The sequence below is a fragment of the Dipodomys merriami genome, unplaced genomic scaffold (genome assembly GCF_024711535.1).
Source record: "Dipodomys merriami isolate MVZ:Mamm:240054 unplaced genomic scaffold, mDipMer1.0.p SCAF_1, whole genome shotgun sequence".
Classification (NCBI taxonomy): Eukaryota; Metazoa; Chordata; class Mammalia; order Rodentia; family Heteromyidae; genus Dipodomys; species Dipodomys merriami.
Window position 1 is genome coordinate 100,056,135 of NW_027202270.1, and position 23,846 is coordinate 100,079,980.

The 23,846-nt window shown below is 36.5% G+C and overlaps 1 protein-coding gene across 6 annotated transcripts in view; it reads left to right on the forward strand.

Annotated features, from left to right (window-relative positions):
• The window catches only part of Akap6 (A-kinase anchoring protein 6), a 469,667-nt gene that overhangs the window by 140,666 nt on the left and 305,155 nt on the right, over positions 1 to 23,846 (forward strand). Inside the window, exon 1 of one of the 6 annotated variants that reach the window (XM_070026476.1) lies at positions 12,921 to 13,200. The exons of the other annotated variants lie outside the window; for them this stretch is intronic. Within the exon in view, the coding sequence (XP_069882577.1) occupies positions 13,138 to 13,200 (63 nt within the window). The 5' untranslated portion in view covers positions 12,921 to 13,137. Of the gene's footprint in view, positions 1 to 12,920; positions 13,201 to 23,846 lie in introns of those variants that run through there. 6 annotated transcript variants of the gene reach the window in all.

Below are 23,846 nucleotides of genomic sequence, written 5' to 3' on the forward strand. Positions count from 1 at the left end.
GAGCTCCCCTATGACCCAGCAATCCCACTTTTGGGCATTTACCCAAATGCTTACAAACAAGACCACACTAAAGCTACCAGCACGACTATGTTTACTGAAGCATTATTTAGCTAAGATATGGAACCAACCCAGATGCCCCTCAGTAGATGAATGGATCAAGAAAATGTGGTATATATACACAATGGAATTCTATGCCTCCATCAGAAAGAATGAAATTGCCTCATTTGTTAGGAAATGGAAAAGCTTGGAAAAAATTAAATTAAGTGAAGTAAGCCAGGCCCAAAGAAACATAGGTCCCATGGTTTCCCTTATTTGCAATATCTAGTATATGTCTGAGTCAAGCAGAAAAGGTCAGATAAGATGAACCCTAAGATATGAATTCAAATGTTTTTTTTTCTTTCATGCAATTGTTTCTAACACATTTATAAGATTATTTCTTTGTTGCTTTGTATGTCCCTCCCCCACAGTATAACCCCTGCTTTCACTGTATTTGAAGTTGGTATAATTTGTGGAGGGGAAGGGAAAAAACAAATCGTTTAAATAGGGATACAGGTGGAACCATTGCAACAATGAGATGTACAAGTGGTTATGTCGAAAACGAACTTTACAACTTTGGGGGGGGGAGTGGGAAGGTTTGGGTGGGAGGGCAGGGGGAGGATGGGAAGGGATGGGAAGGGGAAACAAAGGAGGAGGCTACAATGCTTGATAAGTAATGTACTCATTATCTTGCCCATGTAATTGTAACTCCTCTGTACAGTATTTTCACAATAAAAAAAAAAGAAAAGAAAAGAAAAAGAAAGTTAAAAAAAAGATTCTTAAAAATGTTTTCTACTGGATTTTAACCTTATTTCCCATACATAGATTTTGTCTAGCCATATCTTACTTGCATCAGATAAAGGTTAAAAAATACATGTTGGACCTCAAGTTGAAGCTCTTTCTGAATTATTGAATTAAGTATAACAGGGAAAGAGGGAAAAAAAATCTTGAGTAGAAGTCAATGAGGAGAGAAGTGGTTGAGGCTAATACTTCTAACCCAACTGTGAGGTAACGTGGTTTCCATGTGTGGAAGAAAGTATAGCACCAACTTAGTGCTACAATTCTTAGAGTAGTGTTAGAGCAGACACATGCAACGATGTATATTTGGTCCTTTGTTTTCCACAAATCATTTATAGCTCTATCTTCTTAGTAATGAAGTGCTTTTATTTATAGAAATATTGCTGCAACTGAGAGACAATTTAGTGATGGTTAAAAGAGTTGAGACTGAGGCTAGCTTGGACAAAAAGCATAAAATTCTATTTGAAAAGTAAGGCAAATAGAATACGCTCAGGTGGCTGAGCCCTGTTTTTTTTATTTTTTATTTTCTTAAAAAGTATAAGATCCTGGGCTGGGAAGGTGTCTCAGTGGTAGAGCACTTGCCTTGCATGCCTGAGGCCCTGGGTTCGATTCCTCAGCACCACATAAGCAATAAGAAAAAAAAGCGGAAAGTGGCGCTGTGGTTCAAGTGGTAGAGCGCTAGCCTTGAGCTGAAAAGCTGAGGGACAGCACCCAGGCCTAGAGTTCAGGCCCCATGACTGGGACCCCCCCCCCCCTCCAAAAAAAGTATAAGATCCTGTGTTCAGCACCAAGTACTACAGAGAGAGAAAGAGAAAGAGAGAGGTTGAGGAGGGAGAGGAAGCCAAAGAGGAACTGGAGAGGGACTCTGACACTGGCCAATTTGAATTCTGGAGCCCTAATACCAGAATTTAAATTCCAGCTCTCAGATTTACCTCTTTTCCTTCTTTCTTTCTCTTTCTTTCTTTTTCTTTCTTTCTTTCTTTCTTTCTTTCCTTCCTTCCTTCCTTCCTTCCTTCCTTCCTTCCTTCCTTCCTTCCTTCCTCTCTCCCTCCCTCCTTTCTTTCTTTCTTTCTTTCTTTCTTTCTTTCTTTCTTTCTTTCTTTCTTTCTTTCTTTCTTTCTTTCTTTCTTTCTTTCTTTCTTTCATCAGTCATGGGGCTTGAACTCTGGGACTGGGCACTGTCCCTGAGTTCTTCAGCTCAAGGCCAACACTCTACCACTTGAGCCATAGTGCCACTTCCAGTTTTCTGGTGGTTAATTGGAGATAAGGGTCTCACAGACAGCCCGGGCTGTCTTTGAACCGAGATCCTCAGATCTCAGCCTCCTGAGTAGCTAGGATTACAGGTGTGAGCTACCAGCACCTGGCTTCCAGCTCTACTAATTATATGGCTGTATGCAGTGGCTCACAGTGTCTCATGAGCCTCTGCCACAAAATATTGACCATTAATAATGGAGTCTATTTCATAGGATTGTAAAGAGCTACATTAGGTAGTATCTGCACAATGCTTAGAAAATGCCTGGCATAGAAAGCACTATATAAACGTAGCTAGAATGATAAGAGTCTTGGATCCTGCTTTAAATAGGCATTGCATGCCTTCACAGTGAATCTTCCAGATAGCTTGACAGACCTAGTGGGCATTAGCCTTACATGCCAAAAAACATACTTAGACTCAGGGCAAAGACATGTGTTTGGAGTTCTGAACTTCTTTTTTTAATGTGTTGGTCAGGCTGATGCTAAAATTCTGGGCTTAACAAAGCTCTTTTCTTCAACCTCCTGATTGTTGGTTGGCAGAGTTCATGCATGCTACACCTCCTAGCTTCTTGAATTTTTTTCTTTCATGATCAAGAGCCAACACCAGTAACTGTTGTTGCCAAGAAATATAGCACACACACACAGACAGACACACACACACATACACATACACACACACAGACACACACACACACAGACATACACACACACAAACACACACACACACACACACACAGAATATGCCTGAAAGCAGAGTTACTGTGTGATTACCATTGAACCTGTCAGGAAGACATCACACTCAGATTTCTGAAACTATGAAACGGATGTCAGAGAAATGAGGATTTTGCTAAACAGATGACTGAATGACTAAGTGGGAAGTGAGGAGGGAAATTCCAAGCTGCTATAGAAGTCAAGATATGAAGCCAGGGTGGTTAAGCTAGCAGCCCTTGAGTGACAAAGATTAAAAAAGTCCACAGGACAGAAAGCCAAAAAGATAGATGACATTGGAGAAGATATCTGACTGCAAAAAAAAAAAAGTTATGCAAAAAGGAAAAAAACACAATAATCTGCATGTGGATAACTGGCATTAACCTGTAAGGTATGTGATGTGAAAGAATGTTAATGGGCAGGTAGATTTATAGGTAACTGCTTTTTTTTTTTGTTGTTTTTTTTTTGTTTTTTTTTTTTGTCATTAGGCTTGAACTCAGGGCTGGGTGCTGTCCTTGACCTTTTTTGCTCAAGCTTAGTTCTCTTATCAATTGAGGAAAGCTCTGCTTCTAGTTTTCTGGTACTTAATTGAAGATAAAGAGACTCATGGACTTCCCTTCCCTGGGCTGGCTTCAAACCGCGATCCTTGGATTTCAGTCTTCTGAATAGCTAGGATTATAGGCATGAGCCACCATTATCCGGCTAGATTTATAGGGAACTCTTAAGAAACATGAATTACATTGTGATGAGTAGATAGGAAAAAAGATGATATGGATCTTTTAAGCAGGATAGAGGTAGTGACAGGAAAAAAAGCAAGAGAAAATTAGATTAAAATTAAAAGTGGCAGAGGTTCCTTGGTGTAATGACCAAGAATTACTAATTTCTCCTCTGCTGACCTCTTTAGCTTAGAATAAGATTAGTATGCAGGAAGGAGATAGTTTCAAGTCAGAGGGAACCAAGGAAAACATATTGAAAATTTGGCATGTTAAAAGAATCCTAGGAAGGGGACTGGGAGGGTGGCTCAGTGGTAGAGTGCTTGCCTTGCATGCATGAGACCCTGGGTTCAATTCCTCAGCACCACATAAGCAGAAAAAGCTGCAAGTGGCGCTGTGGCTTATGTGGTAGAGTGGTAACCTTGAGCTGAAGAGCTGAGGGACAGCATACAGGCTCAGAATTCAGGCCCTATGACCAAAAAAAAAAAAAAAAAAGCTTAAATAGCTATACAGGTTGAACCACTGTAGCAATGAGTTGTACGAGACAGTATGTTGAAAATGAACTTTACAACTTTGGTGTGTGTGTGTGTGGGGGGGTAGTTGTAGAGGTGGGAGACAAGGGATGGTAGGGGAAAAACAAAGGAGGAAGCAACAATGCTCTATAGGAAATGTACTCATTACCTTGCTTATGTAACTGTAACCCCTCTGTACAGTATTTTTACAATAAAAAATGTACAAAAAAAGAACCCTAGGAATATGGAGCAAATACTTCTGAAAAAGAATTCCATTGGCTCTTGGTATTTAAATATATTAAATAAATATATTAAATAAATAATTATAAATATAAATTATATATAAATATGTACATTATAAATAAATCAATTATAAATATAAACTGTATCAAATAAATATAGGAACATGTGTCTTATACTGGGTAAATGCAAATTTTAACTTAGATTTTTAGCAATGCGTGCAATTGTCTTTAAAATTAACTTTCATTGTTTTCTCATAATTATATAACTAATACACATTCTTATAATAGGAAAACAAATCTATGACCCACTAGAGATACAATGACCACTTTTGATGTATTTCTTTTTTCTAGTTTTTATTTATATGTGTAAAAATTAGACTCAGATCTATCACCATATTATATCTTGATGCTTTAACTTAATTTAATATTTTATGCAGCTATGTGGATGGGTCCATATACTTATCTTTCTTATAACTATAATGCTCAGAAAATCTCTAATAAGATTGCTATCCAGGGGTCTTGCTGTTCAGAATATCCGTTCCTCCCCACTCCCCCCACCCCAGCCAATCATATATTAAATCCTAATCCCCTAGGTGATATATTGGGAGACAAGACTTTGGGGAAATTACCAGCCATGAGTACAGCCCTCACAAATGGAATTTCTGCCTTTTTAAGAGAGCTCTGTCAGAGGTTCCTCAACTGTTTTCTACCATGATAATACCGTATGAGTTGCCATATATGATTATGAAAGCCCATCCTCACAAGACACCAAATGTACTGGCATCATGGTTTCCCAGCCTCAAAAACTATGAAAAAAATTATTTGTTTATAAGCTATCTATTTTATAAGCAGCAGCCCCAATGAAGACACCAAATTCAAAATTGATACTACAAACTGGAGGTGCTTCAACAACAATGCAATATATAAAGGTGGGCTTGAAGCTGAGTTATGAGTAGAAACTGGAAGATTATTGAAGCCCATGCCAGAAAAAGCCTAAATTCTGGTGAGGACTCTAAAGGAGAAAGAAAGAGTTGCAGAGAAAGTTTCAATCTCAATAAAGCTTCAATCTCAATAAAGCTTAATGGTTATGCAGAGAATATTGGTAGAAATATGGATAGGTAAAGACCATCTTAGTGAAGCTTCACACAGAAATAAGTTACTGGACAATGGAAGAAAAGCTTTCTTTGTTATAGAAACAAAGAACTCAGATGAATTATGTTTTTCTAATTTTTTTTATTATAAAGACACTGTACAGAGAGGTTACAGTTACATGAGTAAGGTAACGAGTACATTTCTGAATTATGTTTTTGTCCTGGTATTGTGTGGAAGGTAGAATGTGTAAGAATAAAACACTCAGTTGAGGAAATTCTAAGCAAAGCACTGAAAGAGTAATATGATGCATCTTGATTGCATATAATACATTGCATAAAGAGGAATGATTTAAAGATGGAATCATTAATCAAAAGGCAATTAGAACTGAAAATCTGGGAAGTTCTCAGCCTATCCATATTGGAAAAATGGGAAAACCTATCTGGAAAAACCCCCAAGTGTATAGCTAAGTAACTCATTTGTTAAGAAGACTAGTATTGCTGGTGATTTCAAGCCAGGTGCTATTCATCTTCTTTCTGAACAGAAGCTAGGATTTCTCAGCTTCAAGAACTGTGAGAAATATTTCTGTTGTTATAAGATACAAAGTTTATGGTGTTTTATTACAGTAGCCTGAATGGATTAATATAGGTTTAAGAGTTCTTTATGGGGCTGGGAAGGTGGCTCAGTGGTAGAGTGCTTGCCTTGCATGCCTGAGGCCCTGGGTTCTATTCCTCGGCACCACATAAGCAAAAAGAAAAACGCTGGAAGTGGTGCTGTGGCTCAAGTGGTAGAGCGCTAGCCTTGAGCTGAAGAGCTGAGGGACAGCACCCAGACCCAGAGTTCAGGCCCCACGACCGGACCCAAAAAAAAACAAAACAAAACAAAAAAGAGTTCTTTACTTCCTTCATAGTAGTGTTTTGGTGGGTTAGGCACTGTAAAGCAAGTTTGGAATATGCAAGGGGTTAGGTTGTAAGAGGGAAAAAATAATATTTTTGTGATTACAAGGGAATTGGACTTTAGAACTGAGGTTTGTTTCTTTAATAGAATTCCTTTGAAGTATCTGACTAAATGTCTGCTTCTTAATTCAAGACTAATTTTTAAGTAATGGTTGAGAAAGAAATACCGGCTACTAGACCAGATGTTTCTACTAAGTAGAAAGGACCAGCAATTAAAAAAATTCTCCAAAATTGGGTGAAAAACCATAGCTCTAAGTAATAGAGAGACATAATTGAGCTAATAATTAATTCTCCTATGTGAAATCTTGCATTAATGGAACCTTATGATTAATGCAGTAGTACAGTATATGAATTCAAAAGGTTTTTTCTTAAACATCTGCACTCTATCCATAAAGTCATGTTTTCCTATGATTTGTAGATATTTGTGTGTAATGACTCACACAGTTTTTCTGAGGAAAAAAAAAACAAATAGTTTTGTGATGCAGTACAAACCAGAATGTGGCCAAAGGATTTACAGATAGCAAAGTCTTTTTTTTTTTTTTTTTTTTGTACTAGTCTGGAGGCTTGTACTCTGCTGAGTGTGTCCCAGAGCTTTTGTGCTTAAGGCTAGCTGTACCACTTGATTCATAAGTCTATTTCCAGTTTTGTTTTCTTTGTGGTGGGAAATTGGAGATAAAAGTCGCACTGGACTTTTGTGCCTGGGCTAGATTCAAACAGAGATCATTGGTGTATCTAGGATTATAGGATGAACCAACAGTATCCAGCAATAGCAAAGACTTTTTTTTTTGCCTGTCCTAGGAATTGAACTCTGGGCTTGGGTTCTGTCCCTGAGCCTCTCTATGCTCAAGGCTAGAGCCCTACCACTTGAGCAACAATGTTGCTTCTGGCTTTTTCTGTGTATGTGGTACTAAGGAATTGAACCCAGGTCTTCATGCATGCTAGGCAACCACTCTATCACTAAGTCACATTCCCAGCCCAAGCAAAGACTTTAAAATCTGTTTTCATTTATCACTAGGTTGAATTTACATTTCACTGTGATAGGTGAGTTTTAATATTTAAAATCAAGAAGACACAAGCTCACAAGAAGGGGTTCAACACACTTTAACTTAATCAGCCCAGGTCTAATGCTTTTTATTGTCCACAGCCCACACTTCTGCTTGTGTAAACTTAAAGATAGTATTGGTCCTGGAAGCTTTCTAAGGAGTTTTCTAGTTGCTTTCACATAGAGAGAATTAATTCTAGTTGCTTTCACATAGAATTAATTCATTTTATGAATCATATTTTTCTGATATATAGGATTATTATAAAAAATACAGAGAAGAATTCTTCTTTCATATTCTGTACAGATGACCCCTTTTGACTCCTTTCTTCCTAAATGACTCATGTACATATCATCAGAGTTACTCAGTTATTCAAAACAGGAAATAAGGAGTTACCTACACCTTTCACTTCTCTACATGATGTTCAATTAATCACTAAATCATGTCTGCCATATCTCCCTAATGTTTTAATAATATGCTCATTCCACAGTGCCTTTGCTTAGGTACAGTTAGCACCATGCTTTGCATTATTGAAAAGATTCTTATCCCACTCCTGTATCAAAACAAGAAAACACCTTTCTAAAACTCAAATCTTATCCAAGCTTTCAGCGTTGTAGTAAAACCCAACAACAGCTCTCTATAAGCTATAAATTAGAAATATATATTAGAAATATATAAAACTCAAATACAGTGACAACTGGGGATAGACCATAGGGGGAAGAACATACAAAAGAAACAAAAAATCACATAGTACGTTTAAAAACAATAACAAAGAAGAATCTCTTGGGGTTCATTTCGCATAGCATCGCCTGATTATCCTTGATATATACTAATTATTGCAAATAAGGGAAGCCATGGGACCTATGTTTCTTTGGGTATGGCTTACTTCACTTAATATGATTTTTTCCAAGTCTTTCCATTTCCTAACAATGAGGCAGTGTCATTCTTTCTGATGGAAGCATAGAATTCATATATATATATATATATATATATATATATATAATCACATTTTCTTGGTCCATTTATCTACTGAGGGACATCTGGGTTGGTTCCATATCTTAGCTATGGTAAATAATGCTGTGATAAACGTAATTGTGCTGGTAGCTTTAGTATATACATTTATCTAATTTGGAGAGGGGAAGGGGAATAACAAAATGCTGAAACAAGGACACAGGATGACCCATTGCAACAATGATACTCACAAGACACTATGTTGGAAATGAACTTTACAACTTGGGGTGGGGAGGAGTGGGGGAGGTGGGGAAGGGAAGGGATAATAGGAGAAAAACAAAGGAGAGGGTAATAATGCTCTACAAGAAATGTACTCATAGCTAGAATTACAGGTGTACTATGGTCAATTTTTCTAATGCATATATGGTGTGGCTTTTTGTATAATCACTTTTGTTTGCTGTGAACTTTCAATATGACTTAAAAATAAACCCTATGAGACAAACTAAGCTGAATATTAACAAATAAAGACTAAGAAAATAATCTAAAACCACTGTGGCATAAGCATACAGACACTCTACACAACAGAAAGATGATGAATATTTTCATGATTTTTTCTTTGGAGATACTATTTCATCATTTTTCTATGCCTCCATCAGAAAGAATGGCACTGCCCCATTTGTTAGGAAATGGAAAGACTTGGAAAAAATTATATTAAGTGAAGTAAGCCAGGCCAAAAGAAACAGGTCCCATGGTTTCCCTTATTTGCAATAACTGGTATATGTCTAGGATAAGCAGAAAAGGTCAAAAGCTATATACATATGACCATATAAGGTGATGATAAGTGAAATGAACCCCAAGATAGAGACACAATGGTTTTATATTTCTTGTCATTGTTTTTAATGTATTTATAATGTACTATGTGATTTTTGTTTCTTTTGTATGCTCTTCCCCCATGGTATAACCCGATTTCACTGTATCTGATTCAGGTGCCCTGAATCTTGTATATACATTTTTCTAATTTGTGGAGGGGAAGGGAAATAACAAAATGCTGAAATAAGGATATAGGTTGACCCATTGTAACAATGAGACATGCAATACATTATGTTGAAAATGAACTTTACAACTTGGGTGGGGGGAAAGGAGCTGGGGAGGAGAGGAGGGAAGAGATGGTAGGGGAAAACAAAGGAGGAGGTAACAATGCTGGATACTCATTACCTAACTCATGTAACTGTAACCACTCTGTACTGTATTTTTACAATAAAAATATATACAAAAAAGAAGAAGAAAAAAAGAATGTACTCATTACTTTACCCATGTAACTGTAACCCCTCTGTACAGCATCTTTACAATAAAAAATTTTAAAAATATAAAACTTATATATAAATATATATATAATTTACTTATATATAAAAATAAATATATAGGGAAATAGATATAAAATAGAAATATATAAATGTATGTGTGTATGTATTCTACAGATCCCCAGCCAGCACTTACTGAAAGCAGATCATTTGTGCCTGTCTTTGTATAGGGGTTGTCCCTTACTGGCATATGACTGGAACACATTGTAACATTTCTGGATTTCAGTTTCCTCTTCTACAATAAGAGGAAATTGAACTAGAAGGTAGGATTCCAACTCCAAGGACTTGGACTTTTTAATTCTGAATCACTGCCTTAAAATACATTGTGTATCTTTTTAAGAATAAACTTTATAGCTGGGTGGCTCACACCTGTAATCCTAGCTACTCAGGAGGCTGAGATCTGAGGATCACAATTCAAAGTCACTCCAGGCAGGAAAGTTCGTGAGACTCTTATTTCAAGTTGCTGTGGCTCAAGTGGTAGAGCACTTGCCTTGAGTTAAAGGGCTGAGGGACAGTACCCAGGCCCAGAGTTCAAGTTCCATGACCGACAAAAATAAGAATAAACTTTATACTTATACTAATATGATAATATTAGTATACTATGATAATATTGGATTGGAAATTTTTTATTTATATATTTTTATTGTAAAGATACTGTACAGAGGGGTTACAGTTACATGAGTAAGGTAATGAGTACATTTCCTATTGAGCAGTGTTACCCCTTTGTTTTTCCTCTACCTTCCCTTCCCACCCTACCTTCCCAACTTTATGCTTATATTAATATGATAATATTAGCATACTATGATAATATTGGATTGGAAATTTTAAAAAAGAAAGTACCCTAACACTTTGAGCCATAGCTCTACTTCCAGTTTCTTGATGGTTAATTGGAGATGAGTTTCATGATCTTTCCTGCCTAGGCTGGCTTTGAACAGTAACCCTCAGATCTCAACCTCCTGAGTAGATAGGGTCACAGGCATGAGCCACCAGTGCCTGGCTAGACAGCTGTAGTTGGATGAAACTCCTTAACTATGGATAGCCTTCCAGACCAGTGTTAATACTTTGTTCTGGTAAAAGATCTTGTCTGGTCAGAAATATGATTTGGTCATCTTTCTTCTTTCGTACTTGTAAGAACTGACAGCTATTTAAATGAGAATTAAAAATAGGACCTTGTGCAGTTCCTTTTTTCTGTGCCAGGGTATTAGTGACTCTGACCACAGATCTGGGGTTATTGCTCTCTCTCAGGATAGAAAAGAGAAGAGGAAAAAAATGCTGCAGACAATGCTATCAAATATAGGGGGAAAAATCAATGATGAATGAATACCTCCAAATACATTTATCACTCCTCATAGAAAATAATGCATTTTCTTACATTTTTGACTATATCCAAATAACTCAAAGGTTGATATGCCACCACTGTAAGCCATTAAAATCTCTGATTAATCTATATTATGAGTTGGATTCACTGTGTCTTTCTTTTCTGTATTATTATCACAAATGGAAGTATTTTGGCTTGTGGAAAGTGAGACCCAGAGAGTGAGTAAAAAAAGTAACTGTCACTGAGGGAACTATGCAGAAAAGTATTTTGCTATGGGGAAGGTATATTCTTACTTATCATTAGGACTGATTGGTTAGAGAGGGTCCAATTTATAATGGAAGCTAGGAATGAGCTTTGTGCTTTAGTTCATTCTTCCTAAAGACGACATGGAGTTGTTTCATTTGATTCTTCATTAGATATTAGAATTTTATGATTTGTTTTAAAATAAAGCCTACATAACATCTGTTGGGCCATCTCTGAGCTAATGGCTACCATGAACTAATGGAGATTAGAGGAAAGTAGATTATTGAACCTAAAAGCACGAATGCCTCAGTGATTCTTTAATGTTCAATAATTTATTGATTTAGCAAACATTCATTTACATCCATTAAGGACCTAAGGCTGTTTTAAACCAGCCTTCCAAAAATGAACCTGATGCATCAACTGCTGCCTGTCTGAAGAATGAGGAAGGAGGTAAAGATACCATTAAGATGCCAGGCAGAGACACGTAGGAGCATCAAGGATGAAATATGAAGGCAGCTGATGGGAGTTACAGTGTTTACTGGGAGATGAGCCCTGAGTTAACTGTCAAAATTTGAGATATCCTTAGCCAGGCAAAGAGGGTTGCAGAAGATATACACCCTCTCTATCAAAACACTATGGTTAATAATCCCCAGCAGCTTAGTTCACTTTTTATTTAAACTTCTATGAGGAAGAGGTTTGACTGATTCTTTCTACAAGTACATCTTAGTAACTTTCCGACCCTGGAAATTCTATCTTATTTGTAATTTATGTCTACCCCTTTTGAGCCATTCACACTCTCTCCTGGAGTTCTGAGTTTTGTGGAAACTATGTAGGATATAGAAGAAGATGTTGGAAGGCGTGTGAATATATTCCATGTTGCCTCTGGTAGGAAGAAAGCTCAGAGCTAACATGGATGACTCACTGGTAAGAGGGCACAGTGCAGTTTTCTTCCACTGTTTCTTTTTGGGAGGTTGTTTCTTTTCTGAGATATGTGCTTACAAAATGGTCATATCAGCCAGTAGGGGTAGAACTTTATTGCAATTATCATGCTTTACTGGATAAGTGTCAAAATGTAGATGGAAACTTACCTTTCATAACTATCTAGAATCAATCTGTCTGTCTGTCTCTCTGTCTGTCTGTCTGTCCATCTGTTTTTTTTTCCCCCAATAAGATCCTGGATAGGAATATATAATCTTGATAAGATTGTAGGCAATTAGTTGACTTTTATTGAGACTTCTTGTGGAATAGTACTATGTGACTGAATACTGTCTATTATAATTGTTTTATCAAACAGCTGTCCAAGGCACTTGTGTGCCTCTCTTGAATTCTATGTACTCTGAAAATGCAGACCACTAATAAATCTGTAACTACTCTGTGTTTATCCATGATGGGCCTTATCTCTCTGTGGGTATTTAAAAGTACTCATCTAATTTTAATGTTTTTCCTCAGCTAAAGTAAAAGACCATGTAGTGGGTAGAGAGGAAGCACTACATAGATTGTGTGTTTCCCATATGAGCTCTCTATTGTAACCAAGCAACTGACACATTAGACACCCCTTTTGCCACCAGTGTACATTCTCTGAGGACTTAGGTCAGTGCCTAAAATAACCCGGCTAATTGTGAGGGACACATGTGGGACGAAATTCCAGTTAGCAGTCTGGGAGTTGAGTGACTGAGCATTTGAAACTACTATATTTACAGTTTATAAGAAGCCTTTGAGCAGTTAGGTCCAGAGCTCTTAAGTGTTCAAGCACAGAAAGAAAAGTCCTGTGTGTGTGTTAGATTCTGTTTGTAAAGCTAGTTAACCAGTGACAGCTGGTTAAAAACCTTGAGTTACAGGATCTGGGCTTTCTCTGCCTGGCTTTCAACCCACTGGGTGATGGTGGAGTAACTGACAGAAGTGGATGGCTTGGCTGACATATGAGACATTGCAACAGCCTGGTTAGGACTCCACCACATTTTGGACCTCTTCTCGCTGTTCAGGTAGGCTGTTGTTTATATGGATTGCTTATAAGATAAACAGAGGACATTAAACTGTTCACTTCCAGAGTGAAGATGAGAGTCTTATGTGTCTGTCCTGCACATATAATACTTATAGTGGTGGGCACTGTGTCTCACTAGACATAGGGCAATGTGCAAAGGCAGTCTTCATAGTGTTGTTAATCAAGTGCACTCAATTTTTAGGGCATGAGGCAGACTGAGGAGCTCACATTGCTTTCTGACAATTTACCTTTGTATTTTCTGTCTCATCTCTCTTCTAGCTCCAAAAAGTAGGCTTCTATATTTGTGGTAAATAATGAAAGAAAATGTTAAGCCTGTTAGATTCTAGAACATAAGGTTTTCATATGTCAGAGAGTCTGAGTTTTGTTTTCAGACTGAGCTTAAGATTAACACTTTCTCCAATAGCTTCAATTAAGCTATTGTTTGTGCCCATGTCAGTGTAACTAATTGAAAATGTTGCAATTTTGTTGGTGTTCTTACTCCGCTGTTGACCCCATTGTAAAGAGTCAAATCTAGTTTTGGCTCCCAAGTATTTGGCATGTGAAATATGTTTATAAATACCATAAATGACACTTTGGAATTTCTATCTCAGTTGTTTAATCCAGAATTTATTCTTATTTATACTTTCTATCAGATGACAGACATATTCCTGAAAAAAATGTTCAAGCAACCTTTTTTAACTGGTAACTGGAATGATTTAACATATACTTGGGTCTGTTTTTTTTTAAAATCTTTGTGTGAAATGAGTAAGACATTACACCTTAATTTGTGCTTTGATGGCATTTTTCTGCCTATCAGGTGCAAAATTGAGTGTGATATAACTGGCTGGATTTCTCAGGAACAAATCTTGCCTTTTGGAAGTGGTGCTGCGTTCAAAGTGGTAGAGTGCTAGCCTTGAGTGAAAAAACTCAGGGACAGTGCCCAGGTCCTGAGTTAAAGACTCATGAATGGCAAAACAAACAAAACAAAAACAAAAACACCACTTCCTTTTTTTTAACAAGGAATATTTATTTCTATGTTCACACATATCTATGTAATCACATAGCGGGAAATCTATGTGGAAATTGATGGTGGCCTTTTAGATATATTGGATATTAAATTGTGTCTTTGATGGAGAAAAATTTCCTGAAATAAAGGCCACGATCTGAGGATTAGAAGATTAAAAAATAGAAGTAAAAAAAAAACATTGCAACAATGATATTCACAAGATACTATATTGGAAATGAACTTTACAACTCCAAGGCAGGGAGGGGAGAAGGGGGAGAGATGGGGGAGGGAAGGGATAGTAGCAGAAAAACAAAGGAGTGGGTACTAATGCTCAACAAGAAATCTACTCATTATCTTATTCATGTAACTGTAACCCCTCTGTACGGCATCTATGTTTTATTTGATTGTAAAGATGCCATACAGAGGGGTTACAGTTACATGAGTAAGGCAATGAGTACATTGCTTGTCCCCCTTCCCTTGTTGTCCCACTATCCCTTTCCTCCCTCACCTCCCACTTTTCTCCCTCCCCAACCTCATCCCTCCCCCCTACCACCCGAAGTTGTAAAGTTAATTTCCAATATGCTGTCCCGTGGGTATCCTTGTTGCAATGGGTCATTCTCTGTACAGCATCTTTTTAAAAATTTTTTTTAATTGTAAAAATACTGTACAGAGGGGTTACAGTTACATGAGTATATTTCCTATCCAGCATTGTTACCTCCTCCTTTGTTTCCCCTCCCCCCCAAAAATTGTAAAGTTCATTTTCAATATGGTGTCTTGTACATCTCATTGTTACAATGGATCAACCTGTATCTTTATGTATGCATTTTGTTATTTCCCTTCCAGTCCCCAAATTAGAAAAATGTATATACTAGATACAGGGCACTGACATCAAATACAGTGAAAACAGGGCTCTGTACAGCATCTTTACAATAAAATAAAATAAAATAAAAACATTGCCTTGCTCTTTGTACATTATATTAATTTAATAAACTTGAAAGGCCAAAATATTATTGTACTATGAAGAGCCTCAGGAATTATTAGCTTGACTTATATAAATTTCCAATCTTAAACCATTTGGGATATATATAAAAGTGGAAATTTCTGTTGTTTGAATTTTGCCTTTTTTTGGTGCCAGTGCCAGTGCTTGAAGTCCAAACCTTAGGCTCTCACTCAGCTTTCTTGCTCACAGCTAGCATCCTACCACTTGAGCCATACCTCTAGCTCAGCATTTTGTTAGTTAATTGTAGATAGAGTTTTGCAGACATTTCTTCACAAGCTAGCTTCAACTTTGATCCTCCAAGATCCAACCTCCTGAATTGGGAGGGTTACAGGCATGAGCCACTGGTATCCAGCTAAAAGTGGCAGCCTTATCTGGCTTAGCCTAATTGTTTAGTGCAAATTAACTTATATTAATGAATTGTTAGCTTTAAGCTCCTGATAAAAGTAGCTAAAGCCAAATATTCTCATAATTGAAGTATGAAAATTATCTGGTTAAATATGGGATCAAGTTGCTTCCTGTGACTAAATCCCATATGTATGTGTTATATCCTACTTTCAAATCTTCTTTGTATAGTTTTTTTTTAAAAGAATTTAACAATTTTTGTCAAATGTTGCCAACATGGTTTATCAGATGCAGTGAATGTGGGCATACTTCTTCAATACCTGAGTTGATACTTAGTGTTTGGAATTTTGTTATTCCAATGAATTCATTGTGGTTCTAGGAGTTCTTTATGTATACTATCTCAGTGTGCTTCTTTTCCTAATTTCCTGTGTTGGAATCTAAGGTAATTGATTTGAGACCTTTCTGCATTTTTTAAGATATGGGCTTAGTAATCTAAATTTTCTACAAAATATTCCTTTTAGCCATGGCACAAGAATTTGTATCAATTGTATATTTATTTTCATTATTTAAAAATGCTTTTTTCACTTACTTTATTTTTTCTTTGGAGCATATTTTTTTTTGTAGAAGTATATTGTTACTTAGGTGTTTTAAGAGGGCTTTCTGATTATCTGTTTTGTTCATTTAATTTTGTTGTGGTCATAGTACACATTTTATGACTTCAATTTTTTTTATTGTGAAAATACTGTACAGAGGGGTTACAATTACATGGGCAAGATAGTGAGTACATTTCTTATCAAGCATTGCAGCCTCCTCCTTTGTTTACCCTTCACCTCCCTTCCCAGCCTCCCCCCGCTCCCCACCCAATCCTCCCCCCCCACCAAAGTTGTAAAGTTCATTTTCAACATGACAACTTGTACTTCTCATTGTTGCAATGGGTCCACCCTGTATTCTTATTTAAACGACTTGTTTTTCCCCTTCCCCTCCACAAATTATACCGACCTCAAATACAGTGAAAGCAGGGGTTATATACTGTGAGGGAAGGACATACAAAGCAACAAAGAAATAATCTTATAAATGCTTTAGAAACAAATGCATGAAAGAAAAAAACATTTAAATACATATCTTAGGGTTCATTTTCCTAACATCACCTTATCTGACCTTTTCTGCTTGACTAATATATATACTAGATATTGCAAATAAAGGAAACCATGGGACCTATGTTTCTTTGGGCCTGGCTTACTTCACTTAATATAATTTTTTCCAAGTCTTTCCATTTCCTCACAAATGGGGCAATGTCATTCTTTCTGATGGAGGCATAGAATTCCATTGGGTATATATATATACCACAATTTCTTGATCCATTCATCTACTGAGGGGCATCTGGGTTGGTTCCATATCTTAGCTATGGTAAATAATGCTGCGATAAACATAGTTGTGCTGGTAGCTTTAGTGTGGTCTTGTTTGTGATCATTTGGGTAAATGCCCAAGAGTGGGATTGCTGGGTCATAGGGGAACTCTATGTTATGACTTCAATTTTTAAAAATTCATTGATACTTATTATTAAGATCCATGAATACTGGAAATGAATGTGTATTCTGCTTTTGGTTGCTAGAATAAATTGACTTAAATGTCATTTATGTTATTTGTTGCTAATATATATTAAAGGCTGAATAAATATCAACCCTCACTATCTAAAATTTAACACTCCCTCATTAGATGCAGGAACCATTTTCCAATTCATATTCAATTTCAGATATCTATATATCTTTGTAAATACCTTTATAAGGAAATCAAGTCTTTACTATTTAGAATCTTTAGAACTTTTCATTAATGAAGTTATCAGGTATATGAAGTTTTTTTTTTTTTTTTTTTTTTTTTTTTTACCGGTTATGGGGCCTGAACTTTGGGCCTGGGCACTCTCCCTAAACTCTTCAGCTCAAGGCTAGCGCTCTACCACTTGAGCCATAGCACCACTTCTAGCTTTTTCTGCTTATGTGCTGAGGAATTGAACCCAGGGCCTCATGCATGCAAGGCAAGCACTCTACCACTGAGCCACCTTCCCAGCCTCCATATATGAACATTTTAAGGAAGGGCTTCTTTAAAAGAAAATAATATTTATATTTTGTTCTATTTTTTCCTAAACTTCAAAAGGCTGTTCAGGGAGTTACATTTTCCCATGTAAGTGTCCAGTACTTCTTGATCACTCGCCATTTACATCATGATTCCCTATTCCTAGAAAGGCTCAATATTCCTAGATGGGCTATATAACTCAGCCTTTTCTGCAATCTGAAGATTTTATGGTGATAGAAGCCATCATATCTTTGTGTGGGTGTGTGTGTGTTGGGGGGGGTCATGAACTCAAGGCCAGTGTGCTGTCTTTGAGCTTTTTTTTGCTAAAGGCTAGTTCTCTACCAGCTTTTTGGTGATTAATTAGAGATAAGAGCCTCTCAAACTTTCCTTCTTGGGCTGGTTTGGAATTGTGATCCTCAGATTTTAGCTTGGACTAAGTGTGAGCCACTAGTATCTGGCCAACCACCATATCTTAACACCATCTTTCATTATCCCTTTTACCCTAACTTGGGATAAACAAATCTCTTTGCTCCTTTTTTTGTGGTAACTGTGGCAGGTACATGCATTTTGGGAACAGCCCCAATGTGATTGTCTTTATTTCAGTCATTCAGGGATGGAGCCTCTCCTTCCATCCTTAGCAGTTCTTTCCAGTAAAAATATAATAGCAAACCCCAAATGTGAAGCAGATATGTGATTAAAAATTTCTAGTAACCATGTTAAAAAAACAGGCAAAATAAAGTCTAACAATATATTTTATTTAACATAATTAGTACAAAATGTTACATTTAACATGTAATCAATACAAAAAATACTAATAAGCTATTTAAAACTTTTTTCACATAAAGTCTTTGAAATACAGTATGTATTTTACACTTACAGTCCATCAAAATTTGGACTAATCACATTTTGAGTGTTAGCATGTTAGTACAGATCTGGAGATCCTAGAGATCCTTTTTGTTTTCTTTTTAGAAACTCAAAAGTCTCTTGATATTTTGGTTTTTTTTGTGTGTGTGTGTCTGGTCGTGGGGCCTGAACTCTGGGCCTGGGCACTGTCCCTCAGCTCTTCAGCTCAAGGCTAGCACTCTACTACTTGAGCCACAGTGCCACTTCCGGCTTTTTTCTTTTTTGCTTATGTGGTGCTGAGGAATCGAATCCAGGGCCATATGCATGCAAGGCAAGCACTCTACCACTGAGCCACCTTCCCAGCCCCTCTCTTGATATTTTGAATCCAGGAAGTAGACAAGGAAGAGGGAGCACATAGAGGATCCCAGAGGAATTTCTAAGGATTAGGTGTGTCATCAAAGTATATTACTTCCACTCACATTTTTTTGGCTAATACTACTAAAATTCCCCATCTAAATGGGACTCCTGGGAAAGGTAGATTAGCTGCATATCAAAGAGGGCATAGTTTGGTGAGCACATAGCGAAGTCTCTGCTATAGCTAGTAAAATATTTCTATCTTTTACGTCAGGAAACTTTACCCAAGCAGATGAAATGGTGGGCTAGCCAATAAAGGAAGATAAGTAGAATGAAGGTCTTCACTCTGTCGAGTAGTGTTTCTTTTATCAGACTGCCATACCTCCTCTTCTTTATTTATCCCTTACTTCCCTTTGTCCATGTAGATGCAGTTCATACAGGAATCCTGATATATTTAATATTTTATCAGCTCTTACATAATGGCTGTATAGTCTTACTGTTGTTTTAGAAAGAGAGAGAGAGCCCATATAATGAAACAAATGTGCTTTGTTACTAGATAGTTCAACTAATGGTTCTATTTTAAGCACTATATTATCATTTTGAGTGGGCCTTTCCCTTTTGCAATGCTTCATTCAAAGTCATTTCAATCAATGTAGAAATTATATTTTGTATCATAATGAACCGTCTGAAATTTTTAGATTTGAAAGTGCTCAGAAAAATAGTGACAGAAGTGTTTTTAATGGTGAAATTATTGAATTGCTTTGATAAGCCACTTTTTTCATGTATGGAAAGCAATATTTTAGATGGAGAAGTGAAACAATATTCCTTAGAGAAAACTAGTGAGAAAATAATGGCTCTTTCTGGACTACTGATTACAATACAAGTGACTGTCAAGGACAGCTTTTATTGAAGACACTGTCATTAGATCATTGCCTTTAGATTTTAATTACCCACACAGAAACTAGTTTGGAGTTATTGTTATTGTTTAATAGTTTTGAATGTGAAACGTATTTGCAGGAGTCAAAAGTTTTAAGTATGAAGAAAAATACTGTATGAAGTCTCCCTTTCATTCTCTGATGCGTTGAGTTGGCTCCTCTATAAATTCCTCCCTATGTATCTCAGCTAGGAAAGTACTTATTCTTATTTGATTGTGCCTATTTTTCTAACTTTGTACAGGCATTCATAAGCACATCACAAAACATCTATCCTTAACAATTCTGTTTTATTCCATGTATACCAATTCATACTTTGCTTTTTAACTTATCTATCATAAAGATCTTTCTGTATGCCAATGTAAAGATTCCTTTTCTCTGTCTTTCTTTTCAGGTGGCTTACCACTTGAACCATGCCTCTGACTTGTTTTGCTGTTTCTTCTTCTTCATCTTTGTCTTTTCTTTTTGGTACTTTTTGGCACTGTCCTTGAGCTTTTGTTTCCAACTTTGCCACTTTAACACTTGAATCACAACTCTACTTCTGTTTTATTTTTTTGTTTTTGTTTTTTGTTTTTTTGGTGGTTAATTAGAGATCAGAGTCTCATAGACTTTCCTCTCTGGGCTGACTTTGAACCTCAGTTCTCAAATCCCAGCCTCTTGAGTAGCTAGGTTTACAGGCATGAGCCACTGACATCTGGCTTTGCTCTGGCAATTTTTGAGATAGAGTCTTGTTTTTTTGCTCATGCTAAGCCTGAATTATGATCCTCCTACTTCCCACTGTAGCTGGGGGGGGTGTTACAGCTATACACCACCACACCCAACTTTTTTCTGTTGAGATGTGGGAGTGGTCTTTTGAACTTATTGTCTGGTCTGGCCTTGAGCTGTGATTCTACCACTTTGCTTCCAAAGTAGTTAGAATTACAGATATGAGTCACTTCCCAATAGCCTTTTGATCATTATCATTTTTTCTTACAGTTATGTAGTGTTCTACTGAATAAAATTACCATAAAAATGAACATTTGCTTTCTTATTTCTAATAGTTTGTAGTATTATAAACTGTATCGCCATAAACCCTCTCACAAAAAAAGTATGAATATATTAGATACATAAATTCTTGGAAGTAAGATTCTACTCAGTGTGTATATGCAATTGGAATGTGATGGAATGGTTGAATTACAAATTAGTCTCCAGTGCCCAGGTCCTGAGTTCAAGCCCCACAACCAAAAAAAACAAAAGCAAAAGCAAAAACAAAAACAAAGATTAAAAAAATATGATGAGGTGACATTTTGATGCAAAACTTTGCTTCGTCAGCAATCTTTATAATTAGTACTTTCTGGATAAGGGATGAATTTTTTAGGTAACAATGAATGGTAACAGGGGGAAAAAAGCCAAAGTATGACTTATCTTTTTTAACAGCACCAAAAAACTTAAATATTTGTTCATACAACTTCAACATAGATCCCAGAACTGAAAATAGCAGAACAAAAATCTGTTGACAGTGTTCAATTAAGCTGGCTATCAGCAGCTTTCAATTATGACTATATCACCAAGGTCACTGCACCAGACAAATATCCCTGTTGCAAAAAGCTAGGGTGACTACTACCACAAATACTTAAGAACAACTCTATTCTTCAACCAGCAAAATTCTCTATTATGAGTATTATGTGTTAACAGCCAAAGTGAAACTGAGATTGCATTCATACAGTTACAATTATTTGCTTCTATGATGAGTTTGTAGGAAAACATTCTTTTAAAAATGATACGTATTTCCTGAAAACCAGAATACTGACACTATCTTACTCTCAAACAGAAAGAAACTATCAAAATGTCACCTCATTACTCTGTCCAAAGACAGACTATTCTGGTTTTTATTCTTCCTTGTGAAGCATTTTCCCCCTTTCTAAAAGACCCGGTGTGGAGTAGCCTTTATTTTCTATTTCTTATAGGTGAATAGACTACTTAAATAAAATGGGAGTTTAAATGTGAACAGAATAGACTAGGATGAGCAAGGGTCTGAAGGAAATTTTCAGTATTTAAAGGAAAAAATATAGCACAGATAGAAGCCTTTGATGTTGTCTTGTGTTTTATGTGGTCTGTTCATTAAAATCTCTTTCTGTTTGTAAGAATGTTCATCTAACAGAAGAAAATGCTGTAAATATTTGTAACAATGATTTTTTTAAACCAGGCCAAAAAAAGAAAAATTATCTTCAGAACAAGTTAACATGTAAAGTGGTTTTATATGAAACATCGCTTGTCTTGTATATGTTGATAAGAAGCTGTACCAGCTTTCCTTTGTGAAACAGTTTGTGTGTTTGGAAGAAAAGGATACTGTCATTGTTGAAGTGAATTACGTTAAAATACAAAAAGAAGATAAAATATTTAAACATACTTTCTCAATGTGTAAAAAAAAGAAAATACAAATTAGTCTAATTTACTCTCTAACCAGGAGTACCATGTCTATTTTCTATACCTTTGCTAGTAATTTCTGTGATAGTCAAATGTCTTTCAGTAGCTCTAGATTTTTAATCTAGAAGGCCAACCTTATTTCGAGGTTATACATACTTCTTAAGTAATTTTTTATAACACTGTAAAACTTTCCAATTTTTGATTCATTTGGGATTTATCAAGGTGTACATTAGGCCCAACTTAATTTCTTCCTGATATTTATATAATTGTTACAATTCCCCATTGATTTTAGCTGGTTACTTTATCAAATGTTCAAATACTCATTCGGATTTGGATTTACTTTTAAGGTTATTCTTTTTATAGTTAATTTACATTATCTTAGTCTGTCAGTTTTTTTAAGCCTTATCATACATTTTAATATTTGGTAGGCTAATGTGCCTTCATTGACCTTTTTTATTCAGTTTTGTATATAATAAAAATTTTGTTTCAAAATGTTCTGCAGAGAGTATTGTTAGTTTTCAGTCACGCCTTTCTTCTTTCCTCCTCCTCCTCCTCCTCCTCCTCCTCCTCCTCCTCCTCCTCCTCCTCCTCCTCCTCCTCCTCCTCCTCCTCCTCCTCCTCCTCCTCCTCCTCCTCCTCCTCCTCCTCCTCCTCCTCCTCCTCCTCCTCCTCCTCCTCCTCCTCCTCCTCCTCCGTCAGTTGTGGGCTTGAACTCTTGGCCTGGATGCTGTTCCTGAGCCCTTCAGCTCAAGGTGACCACTCTACCACTTGAGTCCACAGCACCACTTCCAGTTTTCTGATGATTATTGGAAATTAGAGTCTCACAGACTTTACTGCCTGGGTTGACTTTGTATGGTGATCCTCAGATCTCAGCCTCCTGAGTAGCTAGCATTACAGGCATGAGCTTTAGTTACAGTTTTCTAAAGCTTGTTATTTGTGTATATGATGACTATTGATTTCAAGGTATTATATTTTGCTCTATTTTGCTCTATTATCAGACCGGATTGATTGTTGGATTTTTTTTTTTTTTTTTGCCATCCTAGGGCTTGAATTCAGGGCATAGGCATTGTTTTTGTTTGTTTGTTTGTTTTTTGCTAAGAGCTAGCATTCTACCATTTGAGCCACAGCGCCGCGTCTGCCTTTTTCTGTTTATGTAGCACTAAGGAATTGAAGCCAGGGCTTCACACATGCTAGGCAAGCTACCACTAAGCCACAACTCACTGGAATTTTTAAGTCACTTTTTTTTTTTTAACTTTTCCTAGCGAAACACTCACATGGTCTTTTTTTTTCTAGTTTATATAATTTATTGCAGTTAGCACAGAGTTTAAAAATTCACCAACACATTAACAGTACAAAATTAAACAGCATTATAAGTTATCCTCCCCCTCAGGAAAATAAAACACGCTGTGGTTGTCAAGGCTAGATGTCACTCTAAATTTTAGAACAAAAGAATGTGAACCTAAGTATAGGAAAAAGCAATCTCTCACAATGACCACAAAAGAAAATCCCAAAGAAGGTTTGTTTTTTTTCCATAGACATTGATTGTCTTCTCTAAATTAATAAAATTATTTTAACATAAACTGTACTTAAAAATACTAGAAACTCTTTAAATAACTAAAGATAATGCTCCGAAGCAAGGCCATTTTTCACAGCTTGGTTGTTGTTTGCTTTAAATGCCATCACATTTTCCTTCC